General features: G+C 39.4%; 6 protein-coding genes and 1 long non-coding RNA gene across 7 annotated transcripts; 5 read left to right on the forward strand and 2 right to left on the reverse strand.

Annotated features, from left to right (window-relative positions):
* The first annotated feature begins 1,881 nt into the window (after positions 1-1,881).
* Positions 1,882-3,196, forward strand: LOC103847973. Its single transcript, XR_628930.3, has 2 exons — positions 1,882-2,124; positions 2,788-3,196. It is a non-coding gene; the product is annotated as an uncharacterized LOC103847973 (long non-coding RNA).
* An 80-nt stretch (positions 3,197-3,276) lies between these two features.
* Positions 3,277-5,649, reverse strand: LOC103847962 (protein POLAR LOCALIZATION DURING ASYMMETRIC DIVISION AND REDISTRIBUTION). The gene is made up of 4 exons (XM_009124963.3): positions 4,908-5,649; positions 4,273-4,628; positions 3,953-4,205; positions 3,277-3,808 (listed from the first exon to the last, which is right to left on the reverse strand). The coding sequence occupies exons 1-4, from the start codon at positions 5,344-5,346 to the stop codon at positions 3,675-3,677; spliced, it is 1,182 nt and encodes a 393-aa protein (XP_009123211.1). The 5' UTR covers positions 5,347-5,649; the 3' UTR covers positions 3,277-3,674.
* Positions 5,650-5,893: 244 nt separating this feature from the next.
* LOC103847980 (DEAD-box ATP-dependent RNA helicase 57) lies at positions 5,894-8,949 on the forward strand. The gene is made up of 12 exons (XM_009124978.3): positions 5,894-6,102; positions 6,182-6,326; positions 6,421-6,548; positions 6,621-6,712; positions 6,853-6,949; positions 7,056-7,136; positions 7,216-7,448; positions 7,531-7,725; positions 7,804-7,894; positions 8,097-8,219; positions 8,314-8,464; positions 8,553-8,949. Exons 1-12 carry the CDS (start codon positions 6,022-6,024, stop codon positions 8,771-8,773), a joined length of 1,638 nt encoding a protein of 545 aa, XP_009123226.1. The 5' UTR covers positions 5,894-6,021; the 3' UTR covers positions 8,774-8,949.
* Positions 8,950-9,167: 218 nt separating this feature from the next.
* LOC103847990 (protein IQ-DOMAIN 1) lies at positions 9,168-12,466 on the forward strand. The gene is made up of 5 exons (XM_009124988.3): positions 9,168-10,006; positions 10,083-10,391; positions 10,571-10,792; positions 10,872-10,991; positions 11,227-12,466. Exons 1-5 carry the CDS (start codon positions 9,947-9,949, stop codon positions 11,851-11,853), a joined length of 1,338 nt encoding a protein of 445 aa, XP_009123236.2. The 5' UTR covers positions 9,168-9,946; the 3' UTR covers positions 11,854-12,466.
* A 50-nt stretch (positions 12,467-12,516) lies between these two features.
* Positions 12,517-13,756, forward strand: LOC103848001 (mitochondrial import inner membrane translocase subunit TIM14-2). Its single transcript, XM_009124998.3, has 3 exons — positions 12,517-12,755; positions 13,011-13,189; positions 13,374-13,756. The coding sequence occupies exons 1-3, from the start codon at positions 12,753-12,755 to the stop codon at positions 13,528-13,530; spliced, it is 339 nt and encodes a 112-aa protein (XP_009123246.1). The 5' UTR covers positions 12,517-12,752; the 3' UTR covers positions 13,531-13,756.
* Positions 13,757-13,958: 202 nt separating this feature from the next.
* On the forward strand, positions 13,959-18,345 carry LOC103848010 (disease resistance protein RPS6). Its single transcript, XM_009125007.3, has 5 exons — positions 13,959-14,653; positions 15,362-16,481; positions 16,588-16,896; positions 16,969-17,970; positions 18,053-18,345. The coding sequence occupies exons 1-5, from the start codon at positions 14,190-14,192 to the stop codon at positions 18,128-18,130; spliced, it is 2,973 nt and encodes a 990-aa protein (XP_009123255.2). The 5' UTR covers positions 13,959-14,189; the 3' UTR covers positions 18,131-18,345.
* On the reverse strand, positions 18,327-21,020 carry LOC103848020. The gene is made up of 6 exons (XM_009125014.3): positions 20,440-21,020; positions 19,912-20,103; positions 19,599-19,838; positions 19,315-19,532; positions 18,900-19,154; positions 18,327-18,819 (listed from the first exon to the last, which is right to left on the reverse strand). The coding sequence occupies exons 1-6, from the start codon at positions 20,837-20,839 to the stop codon at positions 18,562-18,564; spliced, it is 1,563 nt and encodes a 520-aa protein (XP_009123262.1). The 5' UTR covers positions 20,840-21,020; the 3' UTR covers positions 18,327-18,561.
* Between the last annotated feature and the right edge of the window lie 88 nt (positions 21,021-21,108).

Below are 21,108 nucleotides of genomic sequence, written 5' to 3' on the forward strand. Positions count from 1 at the left end.
TAATTATTGTTATTCTGAACAAATGAGACAAAAACTATACATTAATTATAATATTTTAATCAATTCTCAATTTTGGTGAAAGATTTTTTTTTTAATTTTACATAAGGATTCAAAAAATATTGGATTCCCACCTACACTAGAAAATTATTGATAAAATTCTAAAATAATTTTTTTTACCTAATTTTTTTTTTCTTTATCGGTTAAAAAAGATAATAAAATTTAAGGATAGCAAACATTTTCTAGAATTTTTTTTAAATTCAAATCTAATAGATTTATATAAAAAGTTTTAAAACATCGTACATACCGGAACGACTAGTCAAGACTATTTCCACCAAAGAGCAAACCAACGAAACTCGGACTGTAGAAAACCCTAGCTCCGGCGGCGGCTTTTGTCGTCGGAGGCACCTCCGCCTCTTTCTTCCTTGTTTTCCCTTTGTTCTCATCCATCTTGTCTTTGTTCTAGGTCGAGATGCACGCCGTTTCTGGGTCTGTTGAGACTGTCTCGGAGGATCCTTCGTGGTTCACCGGAGGCGGATTCCAGCTTTCAATGGAGAGGTGGCGAGACTCTTGGCGGGACGGTGGTGGTGGGAATCGGCTTTTAGGACCGATATCTGGCCAGATCCGATTTTCCAGTTTTGAGATCTGCGTTGGAATCGTCATGGCGACGGCGCGTTGACGGGGCTAGACATCTCCTTCACCTCAGATCTATCGTACCTAGCGGCGGGAGGCTGGTGGAGGAGCGGTGTGTTACAATGGCAGAAAGCTTCTCGGAGTTGCAATTGGGTGGTTCCCGCGATGTTACTGGAGTTGTGGTCCGTCTTTTAGTTTGGTGTGTTAGGTGTTTTAAGGCTATGGGCCGGAGATGGTGATGACCGGAGGGATGGAGTTTTGGCCGGTTAGCACCTTGTGACGATCTTGTTAGCTCACAAACTGATGGTTTACCATTAGGAGACTCATAGGTGGTAGTAAAATTAAAACCGGTTAAACTAGATCCTCCTCGTGGTGTTTATTGATGCTCTGTTTGGTTGTGATGAAGTGCCCCGTTTTGGTTCTGTGGTGGTACTGCAGAGTTGATGGCAATAGCGTTCGATGTTGATGGTTGAAGCAGTTGTTCTCTTCAGTGTCATTGTGGATTGTTCCAGTCAGTTGGTATCAAGAGAGCTCTGTGTCTTTGAGTAGTGGTAGTGTTAAGGTGTGGTGATAGTTGGTTTAGCAGAGTTTCTTCGCAGCGTGGTGGGTGCAATGATAGCTTACAGATTCAGTTCTTAGGCAGTGTGTCTGGAGGGTCCGTTTGGTAAGGCTTCGTCTTCGTTGAGAGTGTGTTTGGGCTTCTATCTAGGAGTAAAGCGGGCGTGAAACGCGTCGCCTCCGTACCCGAAGGTTATGTGAATCGAGTAATGGTTCTTCCTGTTGGGTTATGAAGTCGTAGGGTCTTGGTTCTTGGACGTTAACGGTTGGCGAGCATGTGCAGCAACGTTTAGTCGTGGTGTAGGAGGTGGAGATTAGCGCGTGCGGGCTATAGGCAGCACGGCAATTCCCATCATTGGCCTCTACTAAGGTTTAAATTCTGCTAAATTAACTTTCCGATCGCTTTTGGCAATTGTTAGCCTTTATGTAGTCTTATTTCAGCTCTAATCTTCATGTTTTAGTACTATAAGTCACCCCGGTGTGGGTTTTAGTTGCCGCCTTTATGTGGGCTTTTGTTTCTGGGGATTGTTCTTTCATCCGCCAGCTTATGTTTTAAATGTGTATGTGTTCTTCGAATGAAATGAAGTACTTTTCTCGTGGGAAAAAAAAAAATCGTACATACCGGAACAAACTATCTTTTTTTGTTTTTTGAACAACTGGAACAAACTATAAACATCATATAAAAAGAGAGGAGGTATTACAAACTAATTCAGCGGCAGTGGTCTATTTATGTATCATCACCCCTATTTTAGATTATTTTACAATTTGGCCTCTAACTTTATTTATTACAAAAATAATCCTGCTGCGGTGATCTCTAATTCTCTATTTATTTATTGCTGAATCTTAGAAGAAACAAAACTAGTCTTTCAATTGTCTCCGGCGACTGGTGTTGATCTCCGGGAGCTCCGAAACGCAGCTATGGCTGATGAATTCTCTGTAAGATCTATTCTCCCCTCTCTGTTAATTTGTTCATTTCCTTGAGATCATCAAATCTCTAGTTAAATTACTCACGATGATTCTGAATCGCTAGATCTGCATTTCAATCTTACATGTTGCATGCTTAGAATCTGATCTTCTTCGTCTAATGCACATATGATGTTCCGCTTCTTAAATCGAGATCATTTTGGATCCATTCGTATGATTGATCGTGCTAAAGTTGTTACCTTTGGATAATCTTCATCGGTTTTGATGCTTCTTAATGTTAATTTGCCGAGATCTGTTAGTTGTTTGTAGAAATGGTCATTGATGGTAAAGCTAGTAAGGATGTTTCAATCTGTGTTTATATGTTGCAAAGTCTGCAACTTTTTCTCATTTTCTTACAGCATGATGAAACCTCTGAACATTGGTTTGGTCTGAGAAGAAGCTAGAGAGATAATGCTCTGTTTTTAAAATACTTTTGATAGTTAAAGACTCCTAAAACAAAGAGGCAGTCATTGTAAAAATGTCTTCTTTTTTTTTTTGGGTTGAATATATATTTTCACATTCATTAAAAAAAAAGAACCTGTTTTTGTGTGTCCTGTCCTCTCGCTTGATCTTGTTGTGTTCTTGCATATGGATTTTATTTTGAAATTGCTAAGGAAAAAAAAAACAATGAAACAGGGAAAAATAGAGAGCAAAGGGCTCAACCCGGGACTGATCGTCCTTCTTGTGATCGGAGGGTTGCTAGTGACGTTCCTTGTGGGAAACTTCATACTCTACACATACGCGCAGAAGAATCTGCCTCCGAGGAAGAAGAAGCCCCTTTCCAAGAAGAAGATGAAGAAGGAGAAGCTGAAGAAGGGAGTTCAAGTTCCTGGCGAGTAGTTCTTTTGATCTTTAGTTGGGATGTGATCCTTTTGATTACTCACTTTGCACGTCTAGACCTTTACATTACTCTTTTAGTTTTGAATGTTTCGATATTAGCATATGATGTTTTCTTGAATTGACAATGGGTTCTCATCTCTATAAACTTTGCTGGGGCAATGTCATGACGAGTTTGATGTGTTTCTTACTTTCTTTGTTGACGGTATATCTCAAACATGCTGTTACAAAACCTTAACGAATTGCAGGAAAAAAAAATAAACGTTTAGGGATGTCTTTGCAATTAGATAACAAACTGTAATATTAAACTGAGATTATCTTTTGCATCAAAATAAGACAACACACTAACAGCTTGAGGATGCACAAGACATTTGGGAGTTCACGAATCCGCAATTACTAGCTGTGTTAAATACTAAAACTGCAATTGCTAGCTATTCTACTAAAAACTAGCAATCTATATATCTCAATACAAGGCATGATTAAGAAGACTTGTGGTAGTTTTGGATTCTTACGGTAAATATACAAAGATTATTTGACTGGGTTAAGTCTAGTTTGTCTTGCTTAAAACGCGCCACCCTTGCATCAAATAAGATCTGGATCATTTGGATGTTTCTAACTGTTGCAAGATGACGTCTATACAGGATTACTATGCACCTCGAGTGATTAGAAAGTTGTTACTTATAGTATTAAACATGAATAGATGAATCCATAGGTCTTTTCATCCCAACCATCGGCGTTCTTTCCTCACTATCAGTTTGGTTATGTTGGCTCCATGAAACTGAGAGATCCTCCTGGTTCATGTCTTGTTCATGCTCATCATCTAAAGAAACATCAACAAATTTGTTACGCTGTGAGTTTGACCAATGCATAAAGGAGAAATTTAGTTTTAGTTTCAGTTTTCTTCAGTTTCTTTTTGTTTATGAGAAATTTAATGATGAGATATATAGAAAATAAGCAAATGTACCTGAACGGTCCAAGAGAGGAAACTCAGTGAGTCTTCTAACGCAGACCTTAAGCGCTTGGAGTTCAGCTTCCTTCTCTTGGAGTTTGGACTGAGTAGTCTGCAGTTCAGCTTCAAGCTCATTGATCTGCCCTTCTTGCTGCTCAATAAGAAGACGACTTAGCTTCTTGTCCAGCTCTGATGCTGATATTCCACCACACCGATATGACTCTGATCCATTCACCAGCTCCTTACATTCCTCCATACATTCACTTGTCTAATGCCAAAAAGTAAAAGTTTAGTATTAGCTTTCAACCGTCGTACCAGTAGAAACATACACTAACCTCAGCCAAGTTTAGTTTCTGAAGCTCAGATTCAAGCTCCATCTCCAACTGTTCCATTTCTACGTCCCCGTGTTCTGGCTCCTCAGTTAGGACGCTGCTAGCATATTCACCATCCTTGCATGACTTAGTGTCGACAGATTCTTCTCTACTCGCAATCTCTGGTTTAGCAGTGAGATCAGATATGCCACTGGATTTGAAACCCTGTAAAGATTTGATCCTAGAAAGTTCATCTTTAAGCTCCTGGATGACTTTGACAGTTTCTTCTGTCGCTGTATGCAGCTTACTGATTTTATTTTTCTCTGATGACATCATGTACATCATGCAGACACCAAGTGCCGAGCTGAAAGTGGAATGATCTGAAAACATGGAAGACTCAAGTGTCAATAACAGACAGCGCCAAAAAGAAAGTAATAACTTATTATTCTACAGACAAGATCTATTTGGTTGGAACCAACTTAACTATATAAACTAAGCACAAAGTTACTACTCAAGGAAAGCAACCAAACCTCAAATCACTTGCACCAACGATATTAACAACAACTCAAGTATATACATGAACTTTAGCAAGCGAAGTAGCACTTGCAATTAAACAGAACGTCAAATTAACAAATCATCAGAGTATCAAAAAGCACAACCTTGATTATTATTAGAACATGACCCAGACCCACGTTTTGAAGCAGAGTCAGCACTCAAAGTTCTCGGCTTTTTCAAGGAAACAGTTCCAGATCGCTTCTCGATCTCAGAGCCACCACCATTGTTTTTCTTCTTCTTCTGCTTCATCAAGCCACGAACCTTAACCTTGCATGTCACCCCTGAACTCTTCCTAAACCCGGGAGACGACCCGGATCCGGACCCTGCAGACCCGGAACTAGAAAAGCGGAAAACGCCATTGGTTTTCTCGCAAGGAGAGTTGAGAAACCCGATACCGACAGGAGCAGTGACTGGGTCGTGCTCTTTTTCGCCGTGATCCTCAGGAAGAAGGCGAGGGTGTGGAGAGAAAGGGTTGAAGAAGCGTTTGGCTACAAGACCCGTGGATCCAGCAGCAATGGCTGCTCCTAGTACAACTTGCCACATCTCTGCCAAATAGGAGAAGGGAAGTAGATCAAGAAAGAGCTTGAGTTTGAAGTGTATAAAACGACACAACAGAGTCGGAGAAAGTCCCGAGGAGACAGAGAGAGAGAGAGAGAGAGAAGGAGAAGAAGTGGAGATTTTTTTTGTCCTTCAGCGGCGGTGGGTCAGACCATCACATGTTTCCCGCTTTTCAGACCAGTTTCCAAATTTAATCTTTTTCTTACCAAACTCATTACTTTTAAATTAGGGCTTCTGTCGTATGGAATGTTTCCCCCAAAATAAAATTAAGGCTTTTGTTTTAGTTGGGCCTTTTAGCCCATTTAATTAGTAATGGCTCGGCCTTGTTTTGCTTTAAAGATACAAAATGACGAATTTGCGCTTGACATTACAAAGACCAAATAATTGCTTTCTTACCAAACTCATTAGGACTTCTCTCATATGTTGCCCCCCAAAAAAATTAGGTATTCGGTTTTAATTGGGCTTTTAGGCCCATTTAATTAGTAATGGTTCGGCCTTGTTTTGCTTTTTAAGCACTAAATGACGAATTTACCCTTGACAGTGTTTGAAAACGACCAAATTACCAAACCCTAACTGTTAAACCCCAATAAACCTGAAGGAGACGCGAACCTAATCGCCGCCGTCTCCGCCGTCGCCAGTGTTACTGCCGGTTCTTTGCAGATGGAGAAAAGCGCGAATTTTCTGTTCGGTGGAACAAACTTCAATCGGAAAAAGTTCGCTCCAGATTTCGCCAAGTTCAAGGTTAGTTAGTTCTACCTCGTGTATAATCATCAGCAGCTCTTTCTTCTTAATTTTCAAAACTCCCATTGGCTTGTTTTAGAATCGTAAGGAGGATGATGATGAGGATCACAACAAGAAAGTAAGCTTCTTTGAGCAAGAAGAAGAAGAGGAAAAGCCTGAGCAAGAGAAGACAGTTTCCTCCTCCTCCTCCTCTAAGAAGAGGAAACGAAAATCTGCTAATTCTGGTAAAGTCTTTTAAAAAAAATTAAACGACTTTGTTTGTTGTGATAACATTGTCTGGTTCTGATCCAACTTTTTGGTCATGTCGGAAAAAAATAGAGCCTGTTGAAGGGTTTGATGTGTTCAAGAGCTCGAAGAAGTCACGTTCTAAAGGGAAAGAGGTTGAACAAGACACAAAGGATGAGACTTTGGAGAATCCCAAGAAGGAGTTTTATCGGCAAATGGAGGTATTTGTTTTAATGTTTTTGTTAGCAAAGAGTAATAGAGAGTGTAACATGGCTTTTGTTTCGTAATGGCAGCAAGATGCTTTGTCGAGGAAACAGTACAACATTCATGTCTCTGGTGAAAATGTTCCAGCCCCACTTAAAAGCTTCACAGAGTTGTTATCAAGGTGCGTTGAATTGGATTTTATTTTGACAGTAGTTTGATTTATTATACTTATAGATAGGATTAGTAGTTTTGAAAGTAAAACTGTAACTCTTTTGTCCATTGACATGCTTTAGCTATGTTATGTTTGATGTCTTGTTACAGGTATGGTTGTAAGAAATACATATTACGCAATTTGGCTGAACTTGGATTTAAAGAACCTACTCCTATCCAGAGGCAGGCTATTCCAGTTCTACTATCGGTAATGATCTTTATCCACTCGTTTTCTTTATTCATTACGGTAGAGATGGAATCCTTTCAGAAAGTATCTGTTCCAGTTTTGAGTTGTGTTTCTTGATTAATCCCAGGGTCGTGAGTGCTTTGCCTGTGCTCCAACTGGTTCAGGAAAAACCTTTGCTTTTATTTGCCCCATGCTTATAAAACTCAAGGTGTGAAACTGTCTTTACTCTATGACTTTCCAGGTTTCGCAGTTTCTTATTCTTGAATGATGCGTTTTTGTTGTGTCAGCGCCATTCAAGTGATGGTATAAGAGCAGTTATCCTCTCTCCTGCAAGAGAACTAGCCGCCCAGACAGCTAGAGAAGGGAAGAAACTTATCAAAGGAAGCAAGTTCAACATCAGGTTAATGACTAAACCCCTCGTCAAAACCGCTGATTTCTCCAAGCTGCAGTGTGATGTGCTCATATCAACGCCGATGCGGCTTAAACGAGCCATCAAGGCTAAAAAAATCGACTTAAGCAAGTAAGTCAATACCATATATATTTAGAATTTGAACTATGTGTAGTTTCTACTGCCTATTTACCTTAATCTTTGTTGAATGCAGGGTGGAGTATCTTGTCCTTGATGAGTCTGACAAACTGTTTGAGCAGAGCATGTTGAAGCAAATAGACGGTGTGGTTAAGGCTTGTTCAAACCCTTCGATCATACGCTCACTGTTCAGTGCTACGTTGCCTGATTCTGTTGAGGAACTTGCACGTTCCATAATGCATGATGCTGTTCGTGTCATCATTGGGCGAAAGTGAGTGTAGATAATATTGATTCTGACAGCTTATTATATATGCTTCTCAAGGATCTTACATATGAACATTCTTTGCAGGAACACAGCATCTGAAACCGTCAAGCAAAAGCTTGTTTTTGCTGGAACTGAAGAAGGGAAGCTCCTCGCTCTTCGCCAAAGCTTTGCACAGGTAAGCTCAGTCACTTAAACAATACACATTAAATCACTATAATAAATTATTATGTATTGCTTTTGTAATTATCAATTTTTGATAAGTTTTAATCAATAGTAATTCAATAAAGTCGTTTAATTTTCTTGAAGTTTACATTTTTTCTTGGAAACACAAAAAATCAGTCTTTGATGAAACAATTTTTTTTTCTACGTGGCTGTAGAGTCTGAATCCACCGGTACTAATCTTTCTGCAAAGCAAAGAACGAGCAAAGCAACTCTACGATGAACTGAAATGTGAAGACATCAGAGTCGGTGTCATCCATTCCGATCTCCCTCCAGGAGAGGTAAAACACCATCTCTCTCTCTCTCTCCACATATATAAGCTTGTATGAGATGATTGGAACCAAAATAACTAAAACCATTGAATGATGCATGCAGAGAGAAAACGCTGTTGATAGATTCAGGGCAGGCGAGACGTGGGTTTTGATAGCCACTGATGTGATCGCTAGAGGTATGGACTTCAAAGGGATCAACTGCGTGATCAACTATGACTTCCCGGATTCTGCTTCTGCGTACATCCACAGGATTGGTATGTATCCACTTCTTGTGTTTACTTTGATTCTCTTCTTGTGATGCATCTTGGTAAGTAATCTTTCTTTTTGAAAACGTTGTGATAGGTCGATCAGGGAGAGCGGGAAGGAGCGGTGAAGCAATAACGTTCTACACGGAGGAAGATGTGCCTTTCCTTAGGAACATAGCCAACACCATGACATCATCTGGCTGTGAGGTTCCGTCGTGGATCCTGACTTTGAAGAAGAAGAAGTGGAAGAAGCATAGGCCAAAGCGTGATTCTATATCCACTCGACCCAAAGACAGTAAAATCGAACAAGAAGAGTAAACTTCAAGTTTCTTGGTTGCTACATTGACACAATGACTTTTTTTAAAGTCAGTTTTGTATTTTTATAATTTCAAGTTTCAAATTTCTGATCAAATGTGTGAATTCTAAGATTTTTTATATTATATCTTGAATTTTGAAATTCTTAAATTATGAAACTAGTTTGGACTTTGGATTCATCTTTTCTGTTTTATACAATTTTGTATATACATATCAAACAAGCTTTTTTTTTTTTTTTTTTTTTGGCAACACATATCAAACAAGCTATATTAGGTAACAAGACTGTGCATTAGATAAATGTCTTTCCTCAAAATAAATACTCAATTTGGCACTAGCAAGATATAAATGAATATTATTAATGTAAGATATCATAGCTCAATGGACTTTATAAAAAAAAATGTTTATCGAAGCATATACCACAACGACCACACGGCTGGTATGTATCACGAATGTGATAGAAAACTGATATTATTATTCCATTTACTAACGATCATGGGGTAGATAGACGCTGCTAAATGATTAAGAAATGCTTTTGAGATTATTGGCGATTCCGCGTTGTATTATAGATTCAGAAATACAGAAAAAGATACAATCACGTTCTCATACATGTGTGTTTTTGGAGTTATCAACAAAATCTAATATACAATTTTCAAAGAAGACTTAACAAAATTGTAGTAGGCATAGAACTTTAGCAGGTGAAGGATTTGAATCATTGATACAATAATATTGTGACAGAGCAAAAAATTCACACCAATAAATATCATTACCAATGTTTAAACTGAGTTCTTTCTTTGAATTTGTTTTGTTTACGCTCATATAATAAAAAGTCGTTAGAAGTAGATATAAAAAAAAAAAAGAGCGGCAAGCTGTTAGTGGGGTCTCAAACAAATAATACTATCTGCTTGAAAAGAGAGAGTGATGACAACGTGAGGAGGATCTCTTTTCAATTTAGCAAATATCAAAAGAGGTCGACCGATTCAAATTCTTATTAGCATTTTAATTTCCAAGAAAGTCGCACATAACCATTAAAGGTTTTAAGTTGAACTTCGAGATCAACTTCTTCTCCCGTTTACAGGCTATAGAAAGTTCCATTTCAATCCAGTTAATTTTAAGTGTTTTTGACTTTGAGATCCGTTTCAATCTGTGATCTTCATCTGATCAGAAAGAGAAGAAGAGATGGTCAAGAAAGCAAAATGGCTGAAGAATGTTAAGAAGGCTTTTAGCCAAGATTTAAAGGTACCATTGAGTTAAGATGTAACAGATTCATATTCTTGTGCCATTATCATTTTTTTTTAAAATGTTTTGATTACAGAAACTGAAACATAAATCGGTTGAGTATCAGAATAGTGAGATCTCTTATCCTGTATTGGTAGCTTCATCCAGAAGTTCTCCTCCTCAGTTTGAGGTCAGAGTTGATAAGGTCAAACGTAAGAAGAATCTCTTCCCTCCTCCTCCTCCTCCCCCTCCTCCTCCAGAAGAAGAAGAAGAAGAAGAAGAAGATGTTATTGTAGATTCGCCTCGATCTTCTCCTGAGTTTGTTCCTCAAGCAGCTAAACCTACCAGGTTTCCAGGGGAAGACGCAGCTGCCATCTTTATCCAGTCTATATTTAGAGGACATTTGGTATGTTTACACTCCTGGTTTTGACTTTGATTAGGACTTGTGTGCTTAGTTAATATGCTATTTGTATTCATCTGCTTAAAAACTGGATAAAATCAATCTGGCTGGTTGATTTTTCTTTTCAGTTTCATTTTGAGGAAAGGGTATATGACCTTAGCTTTTTGTAATTTCTACAATGCTAGGCAAGAAGAGAGTCCCAGGGGATGAGGAGGTTGGCCAGGCTTAAGTTACTGATGGAAGGATCAGTTGTACAGCGGCAAGCTGCACATACACTTAAATGTATGCAGACTCTCACTCGCTTGCAGTCACAGATCCGGTCTAGGAGAATCAGGATGTCAGAAGAGAACCAGGCTCGCCATAAGCAACTTCTTCATAAACATGCCAAAGAGCTAGGAGGCTTGAAGGTCTCACTTAATGCATTAGCTTGTTACACATTTTTTGTTTGTATATTCCTAATCCTAAGACTTGTTCATTCTTCTCCAGAGTGGGGGTAATTGGAATGATAGCAATCAGTCCAAGGATCAAATCGAAGCAGGTTTGTTGAATAAGTACGAGGCGACGATGAGAAGGGAAAGGGCACTAGCCTATGCATTCACACATCAGGTACATACTCTCATGTGTACACACATTCTCTTCTTTGCTACTATTCTTAGGGGTTTAGAGGTCTCTGTGCATAATCACGTAGAAATGTACTAGAATATGAAAATTGAACTTGTTGACAAGGCAGTCATTAAATGCTGCTTTAAAGTCTTGAGACCTATGATCACAACTATATCTTAATATCATATTCATTGGGTTATGTTTGCTGCCTATAATAATATATGGTTCATATTTGTAGCAACACTTGAAGGGCAACATGAGATCTGGAAACACGATGTTCATGGATCCTAGCAACCCTACTTGGGGTTGGAGCTGGTTGGAAAGGTGGATGGCTGACAAGCCATGGGAAAGCTCGGAGAAAGAACAAAGCAAGAACGAAAAGTCATCAGTTAAGACGTCGACGACCAACCGTAATTCTCATGGAGGAGAAACCACAAAACCTTCAAACCGTAAAAAACTCACTAGCTTGACTCAACCCAATGTGCCATCATCATCATCATCATTATCCACCAGTAGAAACCCGAGAAAGACCAAACCAACACCATCGTCTATAAAATCCAAGACCACAGATGAAATCACCAAGAGCTCGGACCGTAAACACAGCATCGCAAGGTCAGCGGTTAGTGATGACGAGGGCTTAGCTAGCTCAACAGCTAGACGTCGTAACACGGTTCCCACAAAACCAACACGAGGCAAGCTCAAGGGTCAGAGCTCGTCAGGCGTCTCTGCTGCCAACACGGCAACCACAGAGGAAAATAATGAGAAAGCACCAATAAAGAAACGGGTTTCTACTGCACCCAAACCAAGAAAATCCTCAGCCCCGCCCAACAGCATTCTAAAGAAGGTGGGAACGCCGAGTGACTAGTTGAGATACTTCTTTTTTTTGAGCCAAGGATGATGTTATGAGATTTGTATCAAGAACTATATATATGCAAGTGACGCAAAATGTTGGTTACAAGAATGTGTCACAATGATTAATTTGTGTAGTGTAAGCCTCTTTCAATCAAAAGTTCATAACCTTTTTCTAATGTTTTTCTATACTTTTTGATTATTAACCCCAATCTCTTAACTGAGTTCTTAGCTTCGTCTAAGAGACGGTTCTTAGCTTTTCTTAGATTTAAACTAAGAAAAACTAAAAATTGTTTCTTAAATAAAAGATATAAAAACTGTCTAATAGACAAAAAATGTAAAAAAGAAAAAAGTCAAATCATGAGTTAAGAATCCCGGTTAAAAATCCGGTGTTAATCATCCACTTGGCTCTGAGCATGGGTCCCATAAATAATAGTATTTCACAGTTCAACCACTTCAGTAATGCTGAGTTGCATTAAACCATACAAAGATATCTGAAAACAGAATCCGAACCGATTCTGTTTTGTTTTATTTTCTTCTCTCTTTTCGTATCAAAATTAAAAGAATAAAAACGTCAATATCTTTAAAATGAAAAATATTAAAATAAATAAAATTAATATGCGAAAAATCGAAGTCAAACCGGATGAATTTTATAATGTTGCTGATCAATTCACTATCTATAAAACCGTCTGAAACCGAACGACAACATAACCGCAAGTGGTTTCGGTTCGGTTAACTGAAAAACCTACTTAAAGAGTTAGAAGGTTTCGGACCTGTTAACTTTTTGGCAAAGTCCAGGTGAACACAAAGAAGTAGCCGAAACCCTAATCCTCACTCAAATCGATCAAAGATAATCCAACGTTGAAGAGTTGCGTCACTATCTCATCAGATCACTTCTCGAATCTCTTCCCGAAGATGGTAAAATTGACACGCCTCTCTTCTTATTTTGTGTTTTCTTCAGCTCTTTATTGATTCTGTAAAATCATTTGAAAGCATCCATCTTTTGATTCGATTATACTGTCTTAAAGTATCTCTTTTTCTTCTTCCGACAATGACAAGTTCAGTTCTTGTGCTTTCGTGTCACTACTTAAACAGTTTAATAGTGTTCTTTGTGGTTCATCTTCTCTCAGTTGATGGATTTGTTGACTTAGAGATGATTCTTTGTACTTTCAGGTTGCGCCTATACTTGCAGGTGTTGCTGTCGCTGCAGCTGCTTACGCTGGTAAATACGGAATCGAGGCATGGCAAGCGTTCAAGGCAAGACCACCAAGGCCTAAGCTTCGCAAGTTCTACGAAGGTGGTTTTCAAGCTGCTATGACTCGGAGAGAAGCTGCTCTCATTCTCGGTGTTAGGTTTGTTTCTTGGTCTCTTTGCCTCACTTATTAACTCTGGTAATTAAAAGAACTGACTTTGAGAGTCTTAGTGTTGACTATTAGCTATTTTCTTACTCAAAGGTTTACTGTTGTGTTGTGCATATGATTTTTGGTCATTTTAAAATTGTGGCTTGACATTGTGTGGCATGGTGGTATGAAACAGGGAGAGTGTAGCGGCAGAGAAGGTGAAGGAAGCGCACCGGAGGGTGATGGTGGCTAATCATCCAGACGCAGGAGGAAGCCATTACCTTGCGTCTAAGATCAACGAAGCCAAAGACATGATGCTTGGCAAATCCGAGAGCTATGGTTCTCCCTTTTGAAACCTTTTTGGTCAGATTGATTGTTTGATCCCATCAAACAAAGCCAATGTGGTTTTCTCAGTTATTGGTCTGGATCAGGAAGATGGTGATCAGACATTGATTTATGTTTCTTAGCTAGATTAGAATTTGTAAGTCACTCTAGTTCGATTATCTAATTATGTTTTTTTTTGGACAATTTTTTTCCTTCAGATTGAATAAGTGTTAGCAAATCAGAGTGAATTCAATAGAATCTGATCTGAACATAATTTTTTAGTATTGAATAATGAATATATTCAGATGAGTGTGTATTCAGATGAGTGTGTAGATACTACTAAATTATTCAAAAGGAAGATATTAAATTATTTGTGTTGAACTTGATTGATTCAATCCAGTAAAACCATACAACTGTCGTCTCGTGAGTGGCCCAATTTTATTAGAGTTGTGTACGGAGAAAACTCTTTAAAGTCAGTCATGACTAAGATTGTCGTGGCACTGGCCCCCCACACGACCCAGTGAACGAACAACAAAAGTCTGATGGGGAAAAATCAGAGAAACTCTCATGAAATTACACTGTTACTCGCAAGTGGTAAAGAGACAAACAATCATGACGAAGCCTGTGAGCTCCAGTTCTTCGCTGATGGTTCTCGTCCCAGTATCTCAGTACTGATTCTCTCCCATTCATGGCCACTTCTTCCTCTTGCAATTGGGTATTCGACGTCTTCCCGAGCTTCAGCGGAGAAGATGTCCGTAAAACATTCCTCAGCCACCTTCTCCTATCCCTCGATCGCAAACTAATCACTTGTTTCAAAGACAACGAGATAGAGAGAAGCCAGTCCATCGGCCTGAAGCTAGTACACGCGATCAGAGATTCAAGGATCGCCATCGTTATCTTATCCAAGACGTACGCCTCTTCCACCTGGTGCTTGAACGAGTTGCTCGAGATCGTTAAATGCAAGGAAGACAAGGGACAAATTGTGATTCCAGTGTTCTACGGTTTGGATCCATCTCATGTCAGGAAACAGACAGGCGAGTTCGGAGAGACGTTTCAGATGATTTGCAAGAACAGATCAGATGAGTTGCCTGATCTATGGAAAGGAGCTTTGACACATGTAGCAAATATCCATGGATATCACTCCGACAACTGGTACATACTTCTGCACTTCTTGATACTTGTCTTTAGGCTTAGACATTTTATTGGAACCCGAAACGACCTGCAGATATTCGACCTGAAATTTAACCAAATATTTAGATGCATCTAGATTTTCTCTATCCGAAAGAAATGAAATCGAAAAGAACTAACCCGAATAAGTCTGGACCCGAGAAAATAGAATCGAGTAGACCCAACTCGATACCGACCTACAAACATGAATATCCAATACTATGACTCCATGTGTTCTATTTTCGATATTTAAATTTATGATATAATTGTAATGAATTTTTGTTTGCAACCTTCATTGTTTATTTTAAAATATTCTTAAGTACTATGAAAAAATTAAATGTTCAATTTAGAGTTTAAAAATATTTATTTTCAATTATTAATAGTTTAATTCTGATTATTTTGTAAAATCTTAGATATTATGGCGGGTTTCGCCTAAATTTTGACGGATTTTGGATTAAAAAAAAATTTATACCCGAAATATACAGTTATTTATAGGGTATAAATATTTAAACCGAACTGAACCATCTCCGAAACAGAACCGAAAACTTACAAGTACATAGACAGGGTTTAAATACCCGAAGGACTGGGATCCAGTGAGAACCGACCCCAATCCAAACCAAATATCCGAAAGCCCATGCCTACTTGTCTTTTGTCTTGTTTCTGGTTTTGAACCATCATCCTTGTCTTTATCAGGAATAACGAAGCACATCTGATTGAAGACATCACCAATGATGTTTTGGGTAGACTTGTTACTTTAACACCGTCAATGGAGTTTGCTGACTTTGCTGGAATCGAAGATCATATAGCTAAGATGAGTGTATTGTTGCAGTTGGAATCAGAGGAAGTGAGGATGGTTGGGATATGGGGTCCCGTTGGGATTGGGAAGACTACCATTGCAAGAGCTCTGTTTGGTCGAATCTCTCGTCACTTCCAAAGCAGCATTTTCATAGACAGAGCTTTCGTATCAAAGACTATGGAAATCTTCAGGACAGCCAATCCAGACGACTACAACATGAAGTTGCGCTTGCAAGAATGTTTCCTGTCTGAGATTTTAAACAAAAAGGATATAAAGATACATCACTTAGGCGTGGTCGGAGAGAGGCTAAAGCACAAGAGAGTTCTTGTAGTACTTGATGATTTGAGTGATCAACTAGTGCTAGATTCCTTGGTTGGTGGAACTCAATGGTTTGGATGTGGGAGCAGAGTTCTCGTCGTTACAAAAGACAAGCATGTTCTGAGAGCTCATGGGATTGATCGTATCTACGAGGTTGGTCTCCCATCTGATGAACTAGCTCTAGATATGTTTTGCACATATGCATTCAGGGAGAACTCCCAACGCGATGGATTTAACGAGCTTGCTTCTGAAGTGGCCAAATTCGCGGGTAATCTTCCTTTGGCTCTTAACGTTTTGGGGTTGTACTTGCGAGGGAGGGACAAAGATGATTGGTTAGATATGTTGCCTAGGCTTCGGAAAGGACTAGATGGGAAAATCAAGAAAGCACTCAGAGTTAGCTATGATGGGTTAGGTTGCAAAGAAGATAAATCACTGTTTCGTCACGTTGCATGTCTTTTTAATGGTATGGAAGCCAATGACATCAAGATGTTACTTGCTGATAGTGGCTTGGATGTTAATATCGGGCTTAAAAACTTAATCGATAACTCGCTTATACATGAGAGAGGGAGCTGTGTGCATATACATTGTTTGGTACAAAGAATGGGTAAAGAAATCGTCCGTACACAGTCCAACAAGCCTAGAGAACGAGAGTTCCTGATGGATTCTAAGGATGTTTGTGATCTATTTAATGGTAACTCTGTAAGTGCTCCTTTCATAACACACTCTATATACTATTAAAGTCTTAGTTTAGTGACAAAAATGTAGCATAGTTGTATGAGATCTTCTATGTTTTCATCTTTTTCAGGATAGTAAAAAGGTTATGGGTATATCATTGAATCTAGCAGAGTTGTATGAACTGTTACGCATCGATAAGAAGGCCTTCAGAAGATTACGTAATCTCCGTTTCTTGAGAATATACAGGGACTCACTGGACTTGCATAAACAAGTGAGATTGCATTTACCAGGAGGCCTCGATTATTTGTCCCCTAAGCTCAAGTTGCTTTGTTGGGATGAATATCCATTGCCATGTTTGCCTTCGAGCTTTCGTGCTGAACACCTTGTTGTGCTCAGAATGCGAAACAGCAAGCTCGAGAAACTGTGGAAAGAAGATGAGGTAAATTATGAGAATAATAGTTGACAGTGCCTTGCACATGATGTGTAACTTCTAGTTTTTGTTTTTGTTCAGTCACCTACATGCCTGGAGGTTATGGTGGCAGTTCCTCAGCCTATTTGGATGCTCAATGAAGTATATATGCAAGTTTGCACAGAGCTGGAGGCTCTTGTTCATACTGGCATCAACCTGGAATCTCTTTATAGGCTTGATCTTAGTGGATCCTCAAGGTTTAGGACTTTTCCTTATATCTCAACCAACATCTCATTTCTTATTCTAAACCAAACCGGTATCAAAGAAGTTCCTTGGTGGATAGAGAACTTCTCAAGGCTTGTATGCTTAGAGATGTGGGAATGCAAAAGTTTAAACTATATATCCCCAAACATTTCCAAACTGAAACTGCTTGAGAAGGTTGACTTTTCAAACTGTGGGGCACTGACTGATGCTAGTTGGCTTGACCGTGAAGCAAACGCTATTCACACTAAGTTACCAGCGCTCAGTTTCATCAACTGCTTCAAATTAGATCAAGAAGCTCTCATTCAACAATCAGTTTTCAAGTACCTGATCTTGCCTGGTGGAAAAGTGCCTTCACATTTCACCAACCAAGCTACCGGAAGCTCTCTGGTCATCCATCTACTTCAGAGCTCTCTCTCTCAACAGCTCTTGGGGTTTAGAGCTTGCCTTGTGGTTGATGCCAATGAGCTTAAACCCATAACCTCTAGCTGGATTGTAAGTTGTCACTTCACAGGGAAAGACAGTAGTAGCTCCTTTGGTTCCTCTGATTGTCAGCTTGACATAGAGTTGCCGCGTCAGATGGATAATCATCTGGTTATCTTCGACTGTTGTTTCCCTCTAAACAAAGACAATGATTCTCTAGCTGAACTGAACTACGATCCAGTGGATGTAGAGATTAAATTCACTAGTGACTCTTGTTGCGAAATTAAAGGATGTGGAGTACATTGTTTTTCGGACAAACAACTTAGTAACGTTTGTGAAGCTGATAAAAGCAACATGGTTACTGCTGAAGAGTTCGGAAAGAGCAGTGCAGCGGCAAGGAGAAGTAGGAAGCCTTTGCGGGTAAGCTTTAGGCTAATAATTCTATAACCATTGATCAACTGAGATAGTTTTAGAATAATAGATCACTGGTTTGTTTCTGCAGGTAACGGGAAAGACCATTCAAGAAAGTACGGACTTGAGCTGCAGCCAAACCGTCGAGGAACACTGGATGTATGTTTGAATCTTTGATTGCTAATCTTGGAGCACCTGTTAGGTCTAGAAGTTTGGACTCCCACTGCAAGGTACCCTCTAGATGAATTGAAGCGTTTTACAAAATAAATCATGTTCTTTATTCTTGTATTAGCTTTCCTATAGATCATAAATTTTCTAGATTTTGATTGGTGGAATTGTGCAACTGTTTCAAAAATAAAATGAAATTAGCCGCTTCAAAAAGAAGTTATTCACTTGCACTCTTAGTGCTACATATGTGATCTTAAAATGAAGTATGGTTCTCTTTATAAACCTATATATCAAATCTGAAAGTTTCAACCAAGAAATAAAAAAAAGCAAGAAAACATCCACTTGGTGTTATTTACACAGTTTTTTTTTTATGATGGAATGAAGATAATGAAGAGCAACGTGTATCTATAGTCCTCCTATAACTATGTTTACTTACCCTTTGGTAGTGCTAGTATTGGATGAACCTATCTCCGGTTGATCCGGTTCATGAGTTTCTGTTCTTTCTTCTGTTAACTCTACTGGACCTTGCGGCTCTCCAAATAGAGCAGAGAATATCTCCTTGTGACACTCATCACAGAAAAAGAAGTAAGAGAAGTGCCCTTCGTTTGGGAGTCTATGCACCGTTGCTTCTGGTATAACCCGGCTAATGTAATCCGTCACTGAAGGTGGTGCAACTCGGTCCTCCATACCCTAGTGACCACAAACAAAAATAAAATAAAAACTCACAACTCGGCAAAAAGGAGACTATTAGAGTGATTTGCCTTACAAACCTGCCATATGTGTATAGGTTTCCCAAACCCAACAAGCTCACATTCTGACTCGCTGTACATCGACATTAGCCAAGAAAGTACCCCGTTGGCTTTACACTTCTTCTGCAAGCGGAAGTCAGGAAGACTAAACCCCCAGTTTGACACGTGTAACACGGCTTCTTCCACAAACGGCTTAGCGGTTCCTTGGCGTGTAGACTCTTCCACGTTCCTTTGGTAATGTTCTTCAAAGACTGGATCTCTCATCACATGTTTGTCCTGAAATAGAAAAGTGTTTAGTCACTTACCACATTTAATAATAACAAAAATCTCTATATATATATACATATATTTTTGTTACTATTAGAACCGCACAACAGTTATTACGCACATTACCATTCATAGGTGATACTAAAAGGGGGAAAAGACCCTGACTTACCTTTTCACCTAATGAGATTGACATCCACTGATCCAGCGGCTGAAGATAACCGGAGAGAAAGGACCTACGGTAGAAGAAAGGAAGAAGACTCGGCCACCTACGAGCCAAAAAGTATTTAAATTTCCTCTTACGTGGCCACTGCTCCCACGTTTTCGCCGTCTCTTCCTTACTCATGCTCGCCTCATATGGATTGATCATAGGAGCTATCATGGCAACTCCTGTACATTGATCATATATTAATAGTCTGATGCATTCAAATCTTAATTCTATAAAATAAATGTTACCAGCTATTCTGTCAGGAAAGTATCTCATCGCAGCCCAAGCATGCATACTGCCACTAGAATAGCCGAGTAACCAGAACTTCTCAACAATCCCAAGAGCAGACGCTAGATCAATCATATCCGAAGCTGATGAGCTAAGGTTCCTACCACGATGAGGATCACTCTCTCCAAACCCTGGAAGATCATACGACACTAGACGTACTCCATAGTCCTTGAGCAACGAGTCTTTCACTCCAGGTATACCTTCATTACAGGTAACAAATCAGATTAGTAAAGAAGCAGAAACTGATTAAAAAAAGGTTTTTTTTTATCATACCAGCAAGACGAGAGGACATGAAAGAATGAGGAACGATTAAAGAGTATCTAGCTCTGTCGGATGAAACACCAAGCTCCTGGTAAGCTAAATATCTACCGTCAGGCAGCTCTACACGGCTTGCACCTGGAGGATGCAAACGGAGTTTCTTTAACACGGGGACGGATGTTGAATTGTCAGAACCAAAACTTAACGCTGCATTTCAAAGATGGATAATATCAGTTAAAGCATACAAACAAGCCTTTCCACTAAACATAATCTATTCCACAACAAGCAAGTCAGCTACACAAAAATATTTTTTTTTTACAAATTTGGAGGCCTAAAATTTTTTATTTTATTTATTTATTTTTATTTTTGGATATATAAGCCAATGTTTCATTAGGCTTTGAACCGACAGAAACTCAGCAACTTCTATAAGATTAACCCCCAATACACAGTGTTTCTAGGAGACATTTTAATAACTGTTCAGTGTATGACTGTGGCATTGCAAGAAGACAGCTTTGAAGTAATAACTGACAATGCTGACAATACCTGCTAGAGCAATGAGGAAGACGAAGAAGATGACAGGCCAGGCGTGAGCAGGATCACGATCCTCAGGCAAGTACTCGTTGAGGAATCTCAGCTTAGCAGCTGGTTTACGGAGCTTACGCACCACGACAGAGTCTTCACTGACCAGAGTCTGCTGCACAACGTCCTTGCATCCCACGGCGAGATCCATAAGCATCTCTCCCCACGACTTCATAAACCCCGTGACCTGATCCTTCAAACTCTCGGTTGATTCGGATCCGGACCCGGATCCATCCACCACCGACTCGAAACCCGACCTGGAATCTTGACCAATGGGAGATCCGTCGTCGTATTGTAGTCCTCCGTCCATTAGACTCGCTAGCTCTTCTTGCCACGTAGGCACTCCTCTCCGCATCTCCTCCATCAAGAATCACACAAAGAGGGCGAGAGGAAGAGAGGAGAACATGGCGAGAGTGAGCTGCGAACTGACACCTTTTACAAGCGTGAACTTCAAGCTCACCTTTTTTTTTCTCTAACTATATTTAAATATAATAATTAAATATATTTACTTTTAGTTTAAAACGAAAATTACACAAGTCCGCCATGGACGAGCTTCTTCATCTTTGTTTTGTTTTGTTCTTTTTAATTGGTTGTACTAAACTAATCCTGACCGTTAGATCAAACATCGCCTTT

Source organism: Brassica rapa, chromosome A01 (genome assembly GCF_000309985.2).
Source record: "Brassica rapa cultivar Chiifu-401-42 chromosome A01, CAAS_Brap_v3.01, whole genome shotgun sequence".
Classification (NCBI taxonomy): domain Eukaryota; kingdom Viridiplantae; phylum Streptophyta; class Magnoliopsida; order Brassicales; family Brassicaceae; genus Brassica; species Brassica rapa.